This window comes from Nilaparvata lugens, chromosome 3 (genome assembly GCF_014356525.2).
Source record: "Nilaparvata lugens isolate BPH chromosome 3, ASM1435652v1, whole genome shotgun sequence".
NCBI lineage: Eukaryota > Metazoa > Arthropoda > Insecta > Hemiptera > Delphacidae > Nilaparvata > Nilaparvata lugens.
In genome coordinates, this window is record NC_052506.1 from 85,104,875 (window position 1) to 85,127,122 (window position 22,248).

Sequence of the window (22,248 nt, forward strand, 5' to 3'; positions counted from 1 at the left end):
GCGTGAGTGAATTTTCACAACTTTTGCAACAGCTTCACAGTTACTCTGTTCTCGGGCCGAAAGTGGGAGGACGAAGAGGGCTAAAAAAGGAAAGAGTTGTCGTAGTAATTAAGTGAGGAAGATTTTTATACTTTTGGAAGTGAGGACAACTGAATAAGAGGGAGAGGAGGTGTGAGGCCTGTGAGATGAAGATACAACAAAAGAGATGGCGCAAAGAAAGACTTAGCCAGCAGCAACAGAGTATGAGGAAAAATTCAGAAGTTTTCTTGTGAAAAGCTGGGTGGAAATGAATCCGGAGCTGAAAGTTTGTCTCTTTCAACTACTTCGCACTGCACACGGGAACTATGACAATTGTCTCCAATTCCTCTGAACAAGTTCAACAAAACTTTTTTTCCTGTAATCTCCATGCTTCTCCACTTATCATAGGTACTGGAATAATGAAATATGGATGAACTGACACATTAAATTCTTGCTATCGTCCTCAACTCAGATGAACTCTTTCAAATAGATCAAACGCAAAGGTTACCAAAATTATTCTTGACTAGCAGGTCAGGTTGAAAACTTGACGAACTGAAAACTTGTCCTACTGAAATCTTGAAGAATTTAAAATAGGCCTATAACCATCCTCGGTAAATTAAGAATATATGAGCAAATTTCAAGTTGATCAGTCCAGTAGTTCAGACGTGATAATGCGTCATTCATGATTTTCCAACCCTGTAGGTGTATAAAGCAAATTATTTTCTTCATTTTGAATTAAAAAAAAACGATCATGGATATTCTGAATTATCAGATTGAAAGAGCCATGAAAGATGTTTCTAATAGATGGCTTATAACTTACGTGGATTGGAGGATAATACAATATGTTTAGGCTTGATAGGCCGACGGTATGTGCGATTGTCTATGCCAATATAAGAATTTGGATAGGTGTTGAGAGGAGAGTAGGACTACTCTCCTAGATCAAAAATCTAGGAGAGTACCTCATTCATTCCGATCACGAGCTTGAATATTATTTTTCAATGATTCTAGACCAGTAGTTCTGTGAACAGTAGACCTCACGCAGTATTCTCATCCACAAGTACCTGATTGAAACTATAGACTTTGTGGAAATACAGCAATAGACTGGTTTCTCGACACTACTGTGTAATCACTTGTCAGCTGATTTTATGATGAATAAACCTATAGTCTGATTTTTACTCTAATATTTGGCGTATGAGGGAGGCTCCTTTTTCCTTCTATATTATCCTTGAAATGCAAAATTTCCAAAAACCTTGTATATACTTCGACGCGCAATTAAAAAAGGAACATACCTGTCAAATTTCATGAAAATCTATTACCGCGTTTCGCCGTAAATGCGCAACATATAAACATTTAAACATTCAAACATTTAAACATTAAGAGAAATTACAGATATGAAATGATGAAAAAAGACTCAGAAGAAGATGGTAATCAAGCGATTTATTAGTAGCTGGTACAGTGAATATCCATATTTCTATTGCCAGCGATGAACTGCTATTGATAAAAGTTTAATAGTGGTTTGGAAATTACACACGTGTCTCATTGTTCATTTCAAGATTTGATTATGACGTGCAGAATGAGAAGTATGATAATGCACGCCAAATAAAACACAGCCGATGAATGATAACGTCATACGGAAAGAGAGTATCAAATTAATGAAGTAATGAACAAGACTTTGATCAGAGTGCGCGTGTGCTGTAAGAATTCAAGTAGAGCTGGAAAGGGGTGGAATGACAGAAATGTATGGCGTAGGGTAGGGACAAAAAGAAAGCAAAATGAAACTAGTTGTTTGGGGAATTCCTTACGATTAATACGTCTGTTAAGCATTTTAAAGCTGGAAGTCAGATGAATGGGAGAGAGTCAGAAACATCACGTGCTCAGTGCCAATAAATCTAAGTTAGAGGGTAAAATATGTTTGCGAGCATGATGGTTATGGGTGGTGGAGGGGGGGACACAAGAATGGACAAATTTTTAATTAATCAAAGTTAAACCCTTGCCTGGGCGCACGCGACTTTGACTCCACCACTTTCTTGTCTTTATCGAGCAAGTTCATCGCAGTCAGGGTCCACTTATAGTCACTACTTTCCTCCCTTCAGCCATTCTAACAACCCTTACTGTACTCTACACTAACTGCGTACCTTGACAAAGTCACTGGCATCACAACTGAAAAAAACAGTCCACCTTTCTGTCTCTCAAAAAAGAAATTTTTCAATTCATAGACACACTTATTTATATTTATCCAAAAACTAAAATTTACTCATTCATTTGTGATCACAATAATTACAGATAAAATTAATATGATTGAAAATTATGATTGGAAAAAAAAACTGGGATGAATGGCTATTGATAGACCTTATGGCTGTAAATATCCCTCAGTCGTTATTCATCCTATTATATTAAGCGAGCAATTTCTTTATATCTGTTCATATTTTTATATCTGGTTATATGGTTATTCATGTTCAACGGATCTCGAAAACGGCTCCAAAGATTTTCACGAAATTTGGAATATAGTAGCTTTATGATATAAAAATTCGATTGCACTAGGTCTCATCACTGGGAAAACTCGCTGAAGGAGATGAAAAGGATAATTCATCCTTGAAAAAACAGATGATAATTTCGATAACAGAAGATGCGTGTTCCTGTGTGGGAGAGAGACAGAATTATTTCCAGCTGTGTAATCATAATCAATCAGCGAGAAATGTTATCGAGCTAGATCTTTAAATTTAATCGATTTGATCAACATAATCTGATTTGTTGACATGACATGATAATCCTCCTAAACTAGAGTATATCATAATTTTCAAAGTTGAACATTATTTGACAATTTTAAGTGATTAGTGAGTGTTATTTTGTTATTCAATTTGGTTTGTAAATAATCTAAATTAAAACTTTCTTGTTTTCAAATGTTTGAACAGAAAATTGAACCTGAATTCAAGTGTATGGAACATAACCTACTTTCTGATGATCCTGAAAATGGAATGGATACTGATTGATACGTCTTGAAAGCCATACGCTAAATAAATAATAATAACCTACTTTCTGGACTATTTATAGTGTATAAATAAAAATTCGGGGAAGAAACAGTTTTGGGCTGTGCCTGTTAGTCCTTCCCCAATCATTTTAAAGAATAATTGTATTCGGTTTATCAAAAGTCAGTAAATAAATAACGAGGGAAGCTTGGTACCCCGATATTGTAAAACTGTTTGGGATAGAAGTGTTCTCCTTAAAAATGGATAAAAAAGAACATTTGCCAGGTACTGGATTATTCTATCACTAGTAAATTTATATTTCACTTATATACGAGCGAATATTGTTGATCAGTAGACTACCAATAATATAATTACTCTCGGAACTTGTTGCAATAATCATGATGACATGAATATCATATGAGATTGTTGCTTTACCACTGAACATATCAGTGTCATAACTTAATGTAATAATTATCGTCGAAAAAATAGAAACTAATTAGATACTAGTAGATACTAGAACTAGAGTATCATATTCTCTTTAGTAATATCAATGTCAAATCGTAAAGTTTCAAGGCTTTGAGGCTTCAAAGCTCGGAGTGAAGAACAATATCTCCCTCATTTTAGTCTTTCCTTATTATGTGTCAGAACTCCAAAGGCTTCAATGTGTTTAGAAAAATTATTGATAAATCATAGATTATTTATTCTTCTTCACATAGAAGTTGAACAGCTTCGTTTTTATGATTGATTAATTTATTATCGAATACCTACAGCGTAAGAGTAGATAGTATAAGAGTCACTATCTTTCACTCAGCAACTATCTTTCAGAGTTACTATCTTTCACTCAATAATTGATGAAAACCAGTAATAAATTCGATTGAAGTGTAGATTCAAAGCGAATATCCGGTTCAGACGTGTCGGTACATACCGAACCATTCATAATGAACATAGAAGGCAATTTCATTGCTTCATTAACGTCTGGTCAAAATATGATTGCACCGCTGTTAGTGCAATAGTAATAGCTTATCAATATTAATTGAAGGCCTAATGATGACGAATTCAATCATCTTCAGTGCTGTTGCGAATACACGACGGGGCGACCGCCACGTTATTCATTAGTGCCAACTTAACCCAACCGGGGGCTGAGAGCTGGGGGCGGAGAGTGAGACAAATTTGTATTGGCTGCACTGCAGGCACAAAACACAATTAATGCTACGATTATTCATGAAGTGCGGTTCAATTTGTGATCAATAGATTGATCATGGTTAGCGAAATAATTTTATTTGATAAGAAATTATTGTTCCAATTATATTTAAGTGTTGTGTGTCTATCATCATGTTTATAATGCTACATTATTATTCATGAAGTGGAAATTGTGGCCAATAGAGAGATTATTGTTACAAGAAATATAAAAAAAATCAAGTATACACTTTTTTTATTTTATATTTGATAATTAAGAGCTGCAGAAATGAGGTTTCTAAGGAGTGTATTTGGCTGCACTAGAGTTGATTGAATTAGAAATACTTATATAAGACAGGTTTTGTCGGTTGCTCCTCTGCATGAAAGAATGATACAAAATAGACGCAACTGGTGCAGTCATTTTGATAGAATGCCACTTGAAGTCCAAAACTATAGACCTACTGGAAAAAGAGATGTAGGTAGGCCAAGAAAGAGATGGGTACCGGTACATGTTAATTTAATGAACCTAATCCCTGAAGTGAAGATGATGATAATTTAGAGTAGCCCAACAAAAAAAGGTAATTATTGTTCCAATTATGTTGAAGTGTTGTAGGCCATGTCCAAAAAAATTATTCTGTTCCATTTCTACAGTCTACTACAGTGAAAATGCTGGTAGAGTTACTAGTATTACTATACCAATTTCATGTTTCTATAATAAGGTGAGGGAGGTATGTAAGCTGCTCATGCTCTCACCAACCAAAAATATGAATTGAATTCCATTATTCATCCAAATCGAGTAGCTCTAATAAATCAATGACTCAACTAAAGAATGAAATCATATGGAAGATACAATAGAATTTATCCAAGGATCATTTTGTTCGTTTGAATTAGAGCTGTACTGAACATTGTTAGTTGTAATAGAACATAGAAAAAACATGAATGATCAGAGGATATGCACTAGACATGATTGAATGAATTATCATAACTTTTATTATGGTTTGATGATTGAATTATCATCATTTTGATAATGGTTTGATGATTGAATTATCATCATTTTTATGAAATGTTCCATAGCCATCATAATAGCCTTGACATGATAACTCGATTCATCAATATGTTGAACAATTAATAGAAAATAGAAAATATTTTAATATGGTGTAAAATATTATAAAGTAAAGTTTTAGATCAATGTTGAATTTCCTTACTAAAAACCACTTTAAATTTTCGAGAGAATTTATTAAAATATGGAGAGGAAATTGCAGTTGAACATTAAAAATACAAGGACCAAATGAGGAAAACAGACTACACAGTCTTGAACGGATGGAAAATGATGCGTTATTCAGCTGATGGCAAGACGAAACAATATTCGCTGAGTCAGATAGTTGGTCGTCTTTGCGGCTGAAGATGGAAAACCGAATCAGGCGAAATTAACAATTCCCTGGGTGGTGGGGGAACGGGGGGGGGGTGCGGATAAGGTCCAGATGCCGGAAAAACGGATGGATGTATTAAGGGAAGCACAGGGATGAGGCGAAACTTTGCTTACTATTACTTCACCAACATTATTTAGAGAAAGAAATTGCATTCAAATTAATTTAGCACTGAAGAATGAATTTCTTCAAGTTAGCTTCAAACTTATCTCCGTTTATGACGACGTCGATTTTGAAATTTAAATAGCCAACCAAGCAGCTTGTTCATACCGCTGTGATATGAAAGAAGTGAAAGCAATAGAATTCTAAAGAATAGAAGCTTGAAACGTTTAAACTTTTGCACGTTACAATCTTACAAAATTCTGTTATTTCACAAATTTTTCCACATGAAACACATTGGAACAAACTTATTGAATCATCTTGTTCCTACTGCTGTGATAGGAAATACAATCCTAAAGAATAGAAGCTTGAAACGTTTGAGCTTTTGCACGTTACAAACTTAAAAAATTCTGTTATTTTACAAATTACAAGCTACGTTTACACCAAAGTTAGTAACAAAATGTTAATAACTTAATTTTTACAGATTCTATTAGATTGAACGGAACTTGACAAACACATTTATGTTCATCATGTGTATGATAAGCTATGTTCAATCTAAGATAATCTATAAGGATTGAGTTTTTAACAAAATGTTAACTAGTAGTTCTGTGAACAGTAGACCTCACGCAGTATTCTCATCCACAAGTACCTGATTGAAACTATAGACCTTATGGAAATATAGCAATAGACTGGCTTCTCTACACATCTATGTAATCACTTGTCAGCTGATTTATGATGAATAATTCTATAGTCTGATTTTTAATCTAATATTGGCATATGAAGGAGGCTCCTTTTTCCTTTTATATTATCCTTGAAATGCAAAATTTCCAAAAACCTTGTATATACGTTGACGCGCAATTAAAAAATGAGCATACCTGTCAAATTTCATGAAAATCTATTAACGCGTTTCTCCGTAAATGCGCAACATATAAACATATAAACATTTAAACATTAAGAGAAATGCCAAACCGTCGACTTGAATCTTAGACCTCACTTCGCTCGGTCAATAACTTTGGTGTAAACGCAGCTATCCACATGAAACACATAGTAGCGAACATATTGAAGTATCTTGTTCCTTCTGCTGTGATAGTAAAGAAGTGGAAGCAATAGAATCCTCAATTTCCAAGTTTAATAATATTATTTGTTTCATCTTTCTAATCAACCCAGGCACAAAACGTTCAATATAATTTATATTTGGTCTGTAAATTTTTGTTATTTCTATTGGAGTGTTTACATAATCTCATTTGGACTATTTTTGTCAAAATTAGGGAGAGAAACAGTTATGTGTTTATCCTGTTGATTCTCTCCTAATCATTAATTTGACGTTGTGATTATGGAATGAAATAAATAAATGAATAAATAAATATACTGGAGATATAATAGCGTAGGAGTTCACAATGTTTGTAATGTTTTCACATTCAAGATAAGTTATTTACAAACTTTACCCTCAAGAAACATATTGGAACATACCTGAAAAAAGATATCATTCCTTGAAGATAGATCTCATTTCTCAAAATGTCACACTGTCCTAGAGTCCTAGATGCATTCCTTCATCACAGATTTACAAGGTAGGAGAAGGACATCATTCTACTCCAGAATATTGCACAACTAACATTGAACCTAATTAATATTTGTTCCTGATAAGAGACAGATAAACGTTGCAAGAAGCCAGAAACGCAAGTCGCATAACGCAGGCAGTAACAACAAGCTATCTGTTCTTGATAGCAGATTCATAATAGTCATTTATTATCATTCAACTAATCAACGAGGCTAGATTATAACTGACAATCCAGTTTAACCATCTTTTGCTACCAAGGTCAACAGAATGCATCAAGAATGCAACTGCGAGGTAGTTCAAGGGAATTCTGTGTCAATGCAGTTGATATAGGCTGTATTCTATGATAACAAAACATTTTTCTATTGTTTAGTTGATTCTTGTTTATGTATTTTTGAAGTGACGGCACAATTTGATAAACATCCGTCAAACAACACGCACGTGTTGGTCTATCACTTTCTTTCTCACTCTTGTTCAATTGCTCTCTCACTGTCACTCACTCATACTCTCTCTCACATGCTCTCACTCTCTCTCACTCGCTCACTCTCTCATCACACTCCTTCAGTATCAGGATAATTTTTATACTCTGTACTTTTCTCCGTCTCTTCCCCTCCTGAATACAAGAAACCCCTCACGCGGAAAGTTTTATTTGCTGTAGTGCAGTAAAGTTTGTGTGATTTATTGTTTATACAATTTGTGTTATATTCATGTTGCTAGAACATATTTGGTTTTGCAAATAAAACCAAGCATTTAGATTTAAATTTCACAAACGAATTACTGAGAAAAACAATGAATTCAATTGAATATTGAAGAATAGAATCTTCTTAAAAATAATAATCTAAAAGAAAGAAGTGGCTTTTACTCGTATGGGATAGGAAAATTATGTTTGACGCAATATCACGTCTGAACTATTTATTTATTATTTTACAAAGGCGACTTTATTAAATAGTGGACTGATTATCTTGAAGTTTAGCATATAGATTCTTAACTAACCGAGGATGGTTATAGGCCTATTTTCGATTCTTCAAGATTCCACTCAGTCAAGTTTTAAGTTTGTCAAGTTTTAAAATAGACCCTTGCGGAGCACGGGTTACCTGCTAGTCGTTTAATAATGTTATGAAAGTTGATACTGTGATGGAATCGAAAAAAGTTTTACTATGCACAAAAATAGTATAAATTCATCATTTATCACTGATATCATAACATTAGCTTGACATTCGAAGCTGAAAATGAAATCAATGTTTTCAAGTTTTTTTTTATTTTTTAGCAGCTAAATCAGTTTAAAATCAATGCTTCATTCAATTTTTTTCATTTTTAATCAGTTAAATATAATCAGTTCACTGAATTTGATCAAATTATTCCTATTTATACAAACGACAATTGAAATCACCTAGCTAGTGGGGATACCATACACACTTTTCTCTTATCCCTGATTAAGTTCTCTACCTGTCATAATAAACAACATAAAATCCAACTCTTCAATAAATAATATTGATACTCAAACGATGATATTCCGTTTTGATGGGAACAAAGTTTCAATAATTAATCTATATTAATTCTGAGTATTTCAACATTGATCAACCTTGCTCGTATTTGAAATAGATCCTTTGAATTATCTGTCATCGTGCATCACGTTGAAAACTCGAATTCGTATCGAGGTTGTCTCGTTGTCAGTTGACGAGTATACTAATTAATTATTCAATCTTCCAACATCAACTGTGGGTTTCAACAGCATTTGATGAAATGATACTGGACACATCTACTGTGTTGATCAATGTACTGTACATTGTAGCACAGACAGAGAAGTATTTTTGGTACTTCATCTGTTACTATAATCATGGAATAAACAATAATTAACATAGAATAAGTATAGGAGTTTTCCCTGCTATAGCATAGATGTAGGTCTCACATTTGAGTTGTACCAGAGACTTTATCTGCTACTATAGTCATAGAATAAACAATAATAAACATAGAATATGTATAGAAGTTTTGTCTGCTATAGCATAAACTGATATAGGTCTCACATTTGAGTTGTACCAGAGACAGTATCATTATTACTGTATGGTTGATGTACTCAGGTTTCTTCATCACAATTCATAATGACACCGTGTAATAAATTATTTAGGAAACAATCTATAAATCGTATAATAGGATGAATAGGATATTTATTTTATTCAACAATAACAGAACTCATCTATACATATATATTATTACTTACTATACTATATATTATTATCATGTATTAGTTCTTGTAAGAATATGTAGAACTGACAGCAGATTGTGAATCATATTATTTTGATTTTTATGAGGAACTAGCCGTCAGGCTCGCTTCGCTCGCCATATCCGTCTAGCCAGGGGCTCCGCCCCCTGGACCCCCGTAAAAAAATGAGATCAGCGGGCTCGCTTCGCTCGCCATATCAGGCGATATAATATTCCCAGGAATAGCTCTGATTGAAGTAGCAGTGCCCAATCAATTTTTCCGCGATAAATGCATTTCAATCTTCAACTTGGTGCCAACCTAACAAAGTCAACTCAACTTTATGCCAACCTGACAAAATTATTAATTTAGTTACCAGTTAATAACTGTTTCGAAGAGGTACTCTCTCTAGATTATAGTTCCATGGTAACATATGCTATGGACATTTTTCAATTATAATTAAGAGATTGGAATAAGAAGAATATACATGCTAAAAGACGAACTTTAAACCTTTAAAACCCACCCTTAGAGTTAAAATATTGCCAAAAGATTTCTTAGTGCGCCTCTAAAGGGCCAACTGAACATACCTACCAAATTTGAACGTTTTTGGTACGGTAGATTTTTAGTTCTGCGAGTGAGTGAGTCAGTCAGTGAGTGAGTGCCATTTCGCTTTTATATATATAGATAAAGAAATTCTTGAATTGAATTGAATACAGTCGATCAATGTCGAATTGGAGATAATTAATTCCATATTGATGACATTGAAAGGTCAATCAGTTGAAATCCCTGGATAATGAACTCGCAGAGAATAAAAGAGTAAAATTGGCGATCAGTAAATTGCAGATGAAATATGATACAGATTGTGAATAGAAGTGGATTTATCAGGGTAAAAACTAAACATTTCACCACCACCATTTTATTTTGATTGGATTTTATTGCTAACGTTTCACTGGAATTTACTTGATGAGACATATGGAATAGACAGCTCGATAAATATGTCAGCATCATAGATGGAATAAAATAATGAGTAATCACATTGAAATAAAAACAATATAATATACTGAAATGAAAGCAATTTATTGTTCTATAGATTGGATCGAATCTATGACATTGAATACTACCTAGATCAATGGAAATTTATGTTTTTGGTTTGATCAAAACTACATATTTTATGGCGGATTATAAAGCGCATTTTTATCATGCATGAAATATTATCCAGGAGTGCGAATTGGCACGGTAATATTAGAACTGTAGCAAGAAATTATGTTATAAAACGCAGAGTTACATGAATTTTAAATTTTTTTGTTAAAATTGATATAGCAAAGTTACACAGTGTAAACGCAGTTTAAGGTTTGCCTAACATGAGTTTCAAATCAGGTTCAAACTGTTTCAAATTCAACCAATGTAGATGATACATTCATTTCCTTTCAATTTCAATTTATTAAAAACACACAAAACGAGACAAAACAAAATAACAAAGAATTACAAAACAAATAAAATACAATAAAATGTTACAAATAAAAAAACAGTATGATGGTCAAATATTAAAATGGTAAAGTGTTTCAAATCAGTATGATGGTTCAAGTATTTATTGTAAATGAATAGAAAGACTAGATATAGTCCAACCACAAATCTATTGAAATCGAGATACCGGTTTCGGTTGTTACACCATTATCAATCTCTGGTAAACACTGAAACGAGAGTGTCGACCAGCAGTAATTTATTCATAGTGATGGCCGAGCACTGTTATTGGTGGAAGCCGTGACCTATCTGGGTGAACGTCTGCCATTGGCCTAGACAAGCTCCGCCCCAATTAGCGGTTCATACAAACATTAGAAAATGGCGTTTTAATCAGTCAACACAGCAATTGCAGATTATTAAATAGTTACATCCTACGAAATAAACACAGCTCTGTGTTGAGCTGTTCTAAATAGTGAATTGTGTTTTTTTGGCTTCAAATTTTGTCAAATTACGCAAAAATGTTCCAATTAATGGTGATTTGAGTGTGATATTTTTTGTTTTTATTCTGTTTTTAACCGTCAAAGTTTAAAATTCTTAGTTTTCGATGTTTTTTAGTGAAAATGGACTAAATTTTAGAAAAGTGAAACCATAACCCTAATTCGGACATTTAAAATGTTATCTAAATTTGGGAAAGAAATGGTACAAGGAGTATCCTTAGTTTTCCTCTCCCAATCAGTGCTACTTTGTAAAAATTATAAATAAAATAAAAAATCAAATGTTACTAAAGCATGACAGAACAATGGCATAAGAAAGTACTGTAGTATATTCATAATAAAACTATAGATTGGTGATTTTGTATTGGTTGAAATGAATCTGAACGTTCGAATTCAATAGTCACCAACTTTTCAACAAACTGAGGTCAAAATTTAATCTCATTCATTCAAAATTATCATGAATAAATAAAATTATTGTTTAATAATTCTCATCATTGAATCTGGAATAAGAAAAACATCTTAAGCTGCGTTTAAACCAAACTTATTAACAAAATGTTAATAACTTAATCATTATAGATTCTATTAGATTGAACATAACTTATAATACACATGATTAACATATGTGTTTGTCAAGTTCCGTTCAATCTAATAGAATCTATGAGGATACATTTTGATGATAACTTTGGTGTAAACCCAGCTTTAGAGCTTTGAACACCAATCAATCTTCAGGCCCTAGGAAAATGCTACCAATAAATATTTCTTCAGTATTATTATTTTTTTATTCATGTAAATCTTAATTTTGAGCTGAAACAGATAGATACTAAATATTCAGCTAATCAACTGATTTTTTCTTGTAATTTGACTGCAATTAGGAAAATGCTATCAAGAAACAGTTCTCCAGTATTATTATTATTCTTTTTCTTATTCGTGTCAATCTTGAATTTGAACTGAAACAGATAGATACTAAAAATTATGCTCATCAACTGATTTTTTCTTGTAATTTGACTGCTATTAGGAAAATGCTATCAAGAAATAGTCCTTCAGTATTAATATTATTATTTTTCTTATTCGTGTAAATTTAGAATTATAACTGAAACAAATAGATACTAAATATTTTGCTCATCAACTGCTTTTTTCTTGAAATTTGACTGCAATAATTAGAAAAATGCTATCAAGAAGTAGTGATGATCAATACTGATGAAATTCAGAAATAACGAGCAATTTTCATGAATAAAATTCAGCTTCAGTAGATAATAATGGATACTTTCAACAGACCGCCAAGCGTCGAAGTTGAATTAATGGTTTTGAGAAAACAGTAGCACATCACTTAGTAGATTAAGAAATGCCATGAAACGAATCCGCCATCGTTGAGAAGAACAGTCACCACCGACATAAATATTAGCATAGCAATAAAGTTGCAATTAATCCGATGAAATTCAACGCGGTGAAGCATCAGGCTCCCCTCAATGGCGTCAGGGCATTTCTTGCGGCAATCAGTGATTGCGCACAGCACAAATTCTGGGTCACATAGAAATGAACAGTGCTCGTGAAATGAGTTTCCACTAATTGCTCTCTGCAATGAGAATAAATGATGGAGTTTTTTATGTACGACCGTAACGACCGATATTATTACTACCCTGCTTTCGTGCCTCAAAAGTTATGCTCTGTTTTACGGTACTATTATTATGTGTCTCTAGTCTTCCTTCTACTACTTGTTCAATTCTCTTCTACGCTATCTGCGTCTCACTATAACAATAGTAGCTATTTTCTTCTTTTTCCTTCTGTACTTTTCCTTGAAGGGCGACTTTTGAAGGTGGAGGTACTTGTAGCAGTGCAGCACTCTGGCACCAAAACTTATGTACATGTCTCATACTTCCAAAGCAACTCTACCTTAGAAAAAACAAAAAGAAATGGAACTCCACTTTGTGGTTTGATAATTCAAACTCTGAACAACAGTTTTATTGTTCCAATATTGCAATTAGGTCAAGCCGATTGAGTGGGATAACATGATCTTGATACAATATTCAAATTCAAATTTATTCATCCTTGATGATAATATTACAAAGTTCAAAACTTGAAGTATAGAATACATTAATCAACAGTTGGATATACAGTAAGTATTATAATAAGTAATCATATTATATATAAGGAGGGTCCTTGCAGTGTAGAACAAATTGTGCGCAGAGACCGAGTGTTGAAATTTTTTTTATATTAATTTTTAGCAAAAAAGATTCTTAGATTGAATATTATTATTACATCTGGAATATTTCTGATATTTGAATCTTGTCTTTTTTGTAAAAATTAATAGACAGATGAAGGTAAAATAATAGTCAATTAATGAATTAAATGCTAATTCTTCTTCTTCTTTCAGGGATTAGGCTATTGCCTGTTCCGACTTACATTCAGTGCTTGTAATTGAAATAAATAAAAAAAATTGTAAGTAAAATCTATAAATTAATAACATCAATATATTTATAATCTAATTTAATATCATCATAAGCATCACTACAATCTACTATTTTTATTTTATAATAAATATAATTATCATTGCCATCTTTTAATTAATTGAAAATTGCAATTAGCTCAAGACAATGAGTGGAAAAGCATGATCATGATGAAAGTACAACTGAAATATTCCTGATATTTAAATCATCAATCCTACCCTCCTACCGTTTCCATATTGAATCAACATTTAACGTCGGTGGCAGGATACCTTGTGTGGAAAACAGTGATAATTATGGTTTACAATCCACAAATTGTCGGTGTTCGGCACAGATGTGATATGTACGATTGAAGAAAAAAACATGACAATATGAAAATGTGCGGGTGCATTGTTATTCTATAAACAGGATATGATCGCTTCGGTGGGATGTGCGCGCGTGGTTTTTGGTAGGAAGCGAGCGAAAAACTGCGTTCTCAATAACGGAAAATCCTTTTTGCGTGGATCCGCTTACGCCTGAAATTAGGTTGAAAGCCACAAACGCCGAGATTTGTCGTTGGCAGCAACACCGCTCACACACAGGCAAAGTTGTAAATTCGGTTTTTCTTTGTTTTATTTTTGCAGCGAGAAAGAAAGAAAAATCTGGCTCATCCCTAAATCAAAGCGTGAAAGAGAGAAAATTATGATTAAATGACGTGCGTTCGCGGAGGGCGGGGAATTTTTTCGGAGGCGGCGGGAAATTTATGGTTTGGAAACGACTGACAGTGCTGCCGCTTTTTATTAGCAGCCGCAACTCAAAGCCAAATGCCTACAGACAGACAGACCAAATGCTAATGGACGGTGGACTTGGACGCAGCCAACAAAACGCAGATAAATATATGCAGATGATGTAGTGCAGCACAGCACACTGGAAAGGTGCACACACATAAATCACTGGCTCAACTGGAATGGCACAAGCAGACGTCACACGCTCGCCCGTTGGTCCATTGGCCATTGGTCCATTCTCTGCCCAGGCACTCACTGCTCTCTGCTTCAATCCAACCGTTTGCTTCAATGGAAGCTCTCACGTGTCAATCAGTCGCAATACCTCAAAGAGCTCTCACTTATGGAAACGATAGCAAATTCCACCTTTTGGTCAGGGTCATTTCCGTAACAGCAATATCTACTGGTTCAAACTACTTTCCTCCATTGGAAACGTCGTGGAAATACAATGATGTGCAAATACAAACATACATTACAAACTAATACTTGTAAATACAGGCAAGGCTTAATTCCTTTTGCTGGTGATGCCAAATTACCATTGAAAAGTATCTAATTATGATTTTAGTATTATTTAAGGTATTTATTTCTATTATTTATGCTTAATTTTTGTTGTATTATTTATTATTTCAAATACTCACTTTTTTAGGGTTATTGAAACACATTCTATACCAAGTACCCGTTTATTTTATCACAAATCACAAAACAACTAGTTTCAAATTTTCAAGAATAAATCAATTTATCTTACACTTTCCATGTAATTTACTTTTTTCAATGTAGTTGACACTGGAAAGTGGCGCTTGAAGAGTTGAAATTAGTTGTGTTGTGATTAAATGAAAGGGTACTCGATAGGCTATATTCTACTGTGTTTCAATACTTGTAAATGTATTGATCCTCTACTGAAATACATTCTAGCTCATTCTGATGGATAATTGATTGAATATACATAGTTTTGTTTCTAAGTAGGTATTAGATATGTCAATACTGTATATTCAAAGATAGAAAATTCACGTTCCATAACCTCGGTTTCATATAAGGCGTTTCTCCGAACTGCATCGCGACTTTGAAGATGTAGTACATACAGTATATCTGCGGTCCTCTTTTGAGTACACCATGAGGCCTCACAATACTACAAACTTTGTAAAAGAATAGCTCGGTAAAGTCTATTGATAATGACTCAACTGAAGACATCTCGAATTGGAAGATATTGATCATAGACTGGAGAGAAAATAGTAATGCAAATCCACAGTTAATAAAAATTGTGTTGTTCTTACCGCTAATGATCCAATTCTGACTGACTTGAGTAGATATATTTGTGATGTTCAGGGAACTAACCTGAAACAAATAAGAAAACATATAAATTAGTCATGGAAGCAAACTACTGAAATTGACATTTTCTAGGAGCTCTCCACTTTTAATGCGTATTCAGCTTATACTTTGATGATTTTCTTAAAATACTTGAAAAAATAAATTATACTTCAGGTTTAAGCAAGAACAACATGGTGTTTACGAGTGAAATGTTGATCTTGATAGATTATCAAAAGGTGAGATGTTAAATGCTATAAATAAGCATGTTACATAAGTTGAGACTAGAATGATAAAACAAATATTCTGGGTAGTATCTGAGTAGATCAAGCATTTAACACAGATTAATTGATAGTAAGATGCGTTTAACAGTAAGACATTCACAGCTCCTACATACTACTTTATCTGTGCAGGCAAAGCATTCAATTCAGATTGATTGATAGTAAAATGAATTTCACAGTTGGAAAGACATTCACAGCGCCTGTGGTACTTTTCTATAAGTTGTGTGATTCTGAATTATTAAATAAATAGATAAATAGATAAATAGACACTTCTTTTTGCAGAAATATGAGGAAAGGAATCCTAGAATTGAGAAAATGGATGACTTTGATCTTGGAAGGTAGTGAAGAATTAAGCCGAAAAGAAGATTGATGGAATGAGTGCGGGAAGATCTCCAGGGAAACCGTCCATTTCAGAGCTGAGAAGGAGAAAACGCCTTCCTAGAAGCACCGACCCAGCAGAACGAAATAACGAGGGTCTCCAAATGTATGTGTTTGATCCAGAATGGATGAAGGGAATAGCTTTTGTTGTTGAGGGGGACCTTTATGGGTAGTTCCATCTAGTAGAGGAAGTAGGTTTGTTTTATGTTTCAAAATATATTCTTCTATTCAAAGGTTTCACTGGAGTTAGTTTCATTTTTTAACACAAATTCACGAAAACCCTTCTACTTTTTTAATATTGTTCCATTCTTCCATTCCAAATGGATTCTATCTGGAAAGCCACGGGTTTGAGAAACCTTGGATGCATGTAGTGTGAAAAGTTTCAAGGGTGAGATCAGTGTGTTGGAGTACCCCTTTTTTAACACATGTTCTAGAAAATATCCAGAGAATGTAAATAATTGATTGGACTCTTTGTTTGTATTGTTCTCTATGTAATGCTGCTGCGTTCTCTAGAGTTTGAAAGTTAAACAATTAGGACCATCTGAGACTTTCTTTTCTAGACAAACAAAGTGAAATAACAGCACGTAACTATTGGAAAAATGAACCTTTTTCTATTTTACTGGAATTGGCATTATTCCACTAACAAGCTGCAACAAAACAAGTGAAAAAAGTCCGTAGGTCCTTGTCTACCTTTGAATAGTTTTCAAGCTATTCAAACATAATTTCTCTTTCATTCATGTTTCACAGTGAAAACTTCCCACTTATTGTCAACAAACTACCACTCAATTTCCTGATGAATAATAGAGCATAAATATAATTATTTGAAATTGAAGTTGCTTTCCATGACGAAACACTATTTAATAACTTTGTTGTAGCTCTGGCACTGTGTTACTTGTAAATATTTGAAAAAACACTTACTTCTGTTAGAGTATTGAGGAATGTTTTTTTTTCAAATATTTACAAGTAACAATTTGTATTTGTAAATATTTGAAAAAAAAACACTCCTCAATACTCCAACAAAAGTAAGTGTTTTTTCAAATATTCACAAGTAACACAGAGTCAGAACTACAACAAAGTTATAAATATATTCTCAACAAGAACCCATTCAGCTCTAAATATTTATACTGAATAACAAATTCAATCTCACAACTACTTATAAATTACTGTGTAAAATAATCACACAATCACTTAATGTGGATAAAGTAGAGATTTAGTAGAGATTTTAGTAGAGATTTCTTAAAGTAGAGATTTTTCTCATTCTCAATTAAGAATTCCATTATAATTTCTGTTAAAAAGATATCTAGGACCTTGTATACATGGCAAATGCAAATTATCACAACATTCGACATGCAAGACGTGGGGCATTATAGTATTTCATTATGGTATATCAAAATTTGAATACTAATTGAAAATTGGACAATTAGAGGTTATGTCAATAATCACCACAATGGCATTTTGGGTCAACCAACAATGTTACAACATAACTAACTACAATATTTGACTTATTCTACTCTCTATTCTTTATTGATTCATACAATAAGTAAATAATCAAAATGATTGGGAGAGAAACAATAAGGTAACCTTGAGCATAATAACATAAAAACTTTCTATTCTACCATTAATGTTTATTATTCTTCTAATAGTGCAAGCTGACAGGCCGTACTTAAAGGAATTAATCCCTGCATGGACCTAAGGTCTGTGAGCAAGGATGAGCCCCCATCAGTCAGCCTGACGAGAATGAAATTTTATTATTAAATTACATATAAATTCATTAATTTATATTGGAAAAGGATGTTGACGTATCCTAAGATATTGAGAGGAGGTTCATAGAGGAATAGATTAAATCTTGTAGTTGTTCACTTTGCAAAATCTCAAGTCCTTAATCATTTTCACATAGTAGATTTTTAAATCTAGATGCTTCAAATTTGATTCAAAGTGAAGCAACATAACCTACCTTTTAGACATTGGCTTACTTCTATCAAAATTCGGAAAAGGATCAGTTTTGGGGTAGCCTTGTTGGTCCTTTTCTGATCATGTATTGGATTTGTGCATTGTTAAATGTAAATAAATTTAAAACCAAACATAGAAGAAATATTTCACATTATTATCAATATCATTGTACTGTTTCTATACTTATACTAACATTATAATAATTCTACTACATACTACTACAATATGAATGTTGAGTGACACATAACCTAGCTACATTTGGACTGTTGTATAAATTAGAATTGGAACCGTTTTGGGCTTATAAGCCTGTGGTACTTTTCTGTAAGTTGTGTAATTATTCTGAATGATTAAATAAATAAATAAATATATGTTAATGTGAAAACTGTAAATGTAAAACCAGACATAGAATAAATATTTCACATTATTATCACTATCATTATACTGTTTCTCTACTTATACAAACATTATACTAGTTCCACTAAATACTACAACAATATCCAATCAACTAGAAATATCAAAACAAAAATGTTATCTTGGATAGCTAGGTGAGAGCTATGAGTAGTTGAGCTCGACTAGTACCTACTTTTCTACGAACTTCAATAATGTAAACTAATCGCGACAATGCAATTCGCCGGCCACGGTGTAGACTACTGTATAGAGTGTAGTCGGTTCTATTGGAGGTGTTGAGATCAACATTGAAATTTTATAGAAGCTGGAGCAGTGTTTCCGACAAGCTCATAGGTTCCCCCTGACAGAGAACAAGTCGGCTATTAACCTGCCGTCGAAAAGGGGGGTCAGGCGCTGATTGTAAGGTGAGCTGGAGTCCTAGGAGTTGGGGGGAAGGGGGAAACCCCGACCAGGAAGTAGTAGTATATATGTACCTCTCCTCAGCAATTTCCATCTCAATTTTTCAACTCTTAGCCACTTTAATTTCCCAAGGGTGAATTATAAAGAATTTGTTGTTTTTTCGAGCTCCCTCCTGCTTCTTTCGTTACTCCTCAGCCTCCGTTTCGATGCGTGAACAGAAAGAGCACCGACGGCATGAATTATTTTCATTACAACATCAACACATTCTCTCATGCTACCACCTTATCCAAGCATCTCAACTACAAGAAAAATAACTCATGTTATTTGCTCATGTATTCGTTTTCTGAAACTTTTCTCTCCAGGAAAAAGTGGTCTATCTTTATTGCATTCCTGCTCATACAAAATTGGATATTTTTGAAAAATAAAATGTTGTATTTGTATATCGTGAGTTGAAGCGTTGGGGTTCTCTGCAATTAATCTATTAACCTATATTTATTTATCTATACACAATTATCACAAGAACGTCAAATTATGAGTTTCATTTCATCCATTCACTCATTCATTATTCTACAAAGGTGACTTTCTAGAGGTATTTTAAGCCTAGGTGATGGGATGAATGATAATACAATGAAGGTAGAGTTATGCATGAATGAAAATAATTATAGGTTATGCTATTCACTCAAATTACAGATGACATGTCAGTATAATTTAATATTAAATTATTCCCATAGCTATCCTATAACTAAATATTGTAGATAAGAATAATATATTTACAAATTCAAAAAATCTACCACAGAAAACTTCTATAATGCTGTATTATGTGCCTATACTCAACCTATTTTGGACTATGTGTAAACTCATATAGATTTGGGAGAGGAGTGGTTTGTTGAGTGCAGCAGAGGAACTTTGCGCACGTATTTCACATTAAAATTTTCCTACAGTTACCATTGAATATGAAAAGTGGGTAATTATGGGTAAAATTGCCTGACATGTATCAAATATTTGTGTGTGTGTGATGCTGTTATTAATAACAACCTTAATTTATTGTCAACTTGAATAATGTAGTAGTGTTTGAATGAAGGGGCGGCTGTCACTCATGTGGTGGCTGTCACTGTCCTCGAACACGGTGTCCTTGATAAGTGTAAGGAGGGTTAAGTGTAAGAGAGGGCCGACTGCGCCCTAACTTCGCCCTCCCAGGTATAAAATAAAGGCAGTCATTCTATTCTATTCTATTCTATTCTTGATATTATTATAACGTGGGCCTCACTATGAGTGTTACAAACTTCATTTTGATTTTGCTGCACTGGTGCTCCATATAACCTACTAATTATTTTGCGTTGTCATGCTGCAAATCTGGAGTACGCAAAGTACTCACTTTGCGCACTAGTGCGGAAAAGTGATTCTTTGCGTTCTGTAATCAGTGCAGGAATGGCCCCTTTTCAAGGTAACTGAAGGAAAAATAATTTGAAAGGATACTCAGATTTATATTTTTATTAATAGAATTGAAGTGTGTGTCCGGGCGAAATGTAATAATTACATAATTATTATTTAACGAAAATCCTAAATAAATGCTGTAAATCACCCCGAAGACTTCTGCTACTGCAGACATTGACAACAGGGTTAACAGCTAGATGGAAATTTGATGAGAACTACTATCCAAAAATTATTTGCCAGCCCGGGAATCGAACCCGGTACCTCCCAATTGCCAGTCAGGAATGCTTACCCTTACACCAAACTGACAATCTCTGGACAGCAGCGCTCATTTTATACGAAGCCATAGCGGCCAACCAGTTCACAGATGGAATTAAATAGAGAATGCATTTATTCAAATGCTAATTAATATATAATTATTATTCAACGAAAATCCTAGATAAATGCTGTAAATTATGGGTGATTTACAGCATTTATTTAGGATTTTCGTTAAATAATAATTATATATTAATTAGCAAATGATGGGTGATTTACAGCATTTATTTAGGATTTTCGTTAAATAATAATATATTAATTAGCATTTGGGTAATAATTACAATTTGTTTTATGGAGACGAAAATGTATTCTGGTGGACGATACCACTTTTAATCACAGCTCAACAATACAGTAGATTCATCCGCTTCCACCACAACGTATCCCAGTTCACAAGAACAAACAACGCTATCCAGACAGAAAATGAATTTTTCATTTGCAGCCCACGTCTTTTATACAGAACGCTTTTTGCTATCCTTCAACCAAGTAGCAGAAAGGCAACAAATTAAGAAATAACATTGTAAGAAACAAAAGGTTGGGAGTAGATGAGGAGGTTAGAAGAAAACTGTATTGGAAGAAGGTAGAGTAGGTTGTTTGATGAGAGGAGAAGTAGAGAGAGAGTCTGTTTGTTGAATTGAAAAAGTCCCATCTCCGCAGAGTGCGTGTATTCCACATATTAAGAACAAAGCCCTAGACGTGCAGTGGCCCACTGATAATATTACAGTTGGAACAAAAGAAATTTCTGTTATGAAGTAGACAGAGAGAGAAGACAGTAGTGATGTGTGTCTGTGTGTGGGTGGGGGGAAGGGGTTGCACTGACAGAACACCAGGCGTAAATTCGCATGCGGAATCTCATTTGTTTCCCCGAAAATAATGGCCGCTTGTTTTCACCTACTCATATTTTCCATGTTTTTCATTATTACAAAACATCTGGAAGGCTTGAGAAAGCTCGCTCCGTTCAAAATATACATCATTGCTCAATATTAAAATGCATATGAAGCGGGTGGGTTAGGTGAAGAGTATGAACTCCAGTAATAGTCGCCAATTTGATAAATTCCAGTTAAGGTTAATATTGGAGGGAAAAAATTGGATTTAGTATGATTCAATTGTAGATAATTCAAACATTGAGAATTTGTAGCTTAAACCACGTTAGCTCTATTATTTCAGGCCCAAATCCACCAAAACTGAAAGT

At 33.7% G+C, this 22,248-nt stretch overlaps 1 protein-coding gene across 4 annotated transcripts in view; it reads right to left on the reverse strand.

Annotated features, from left to right (window-relative positions):
• Positions 1-22,248, reverse strand: part of LOC111044184 (irregular chiasm C-roughest protein) — a 635,676-nt gene that overhangs the window by 36,852 nt on the left and 576,576 nt on the right. Inside the window, exon 1 of one of the 4 annotated variants that reach the window (XM_039424891.1) lies at positions 7,157-7,380. The exons of 2 other annotated variants lie outside the window; for them this stretch is intronic. In XM_039424891.1, the coding sequence (XP_039280825.1) occupies positions 7,157-7,173 (17 nt within the window). In that variant the 5' untranslated portion in view covers positions 7,174-7,380. Of the gene's footprint in view, positions 1-7,156; positions 7,381-22,248 lie in introns of those variants that run through there. One more of the 4 variants, XM_039424894.1, reaches the window with a different exon arrangement.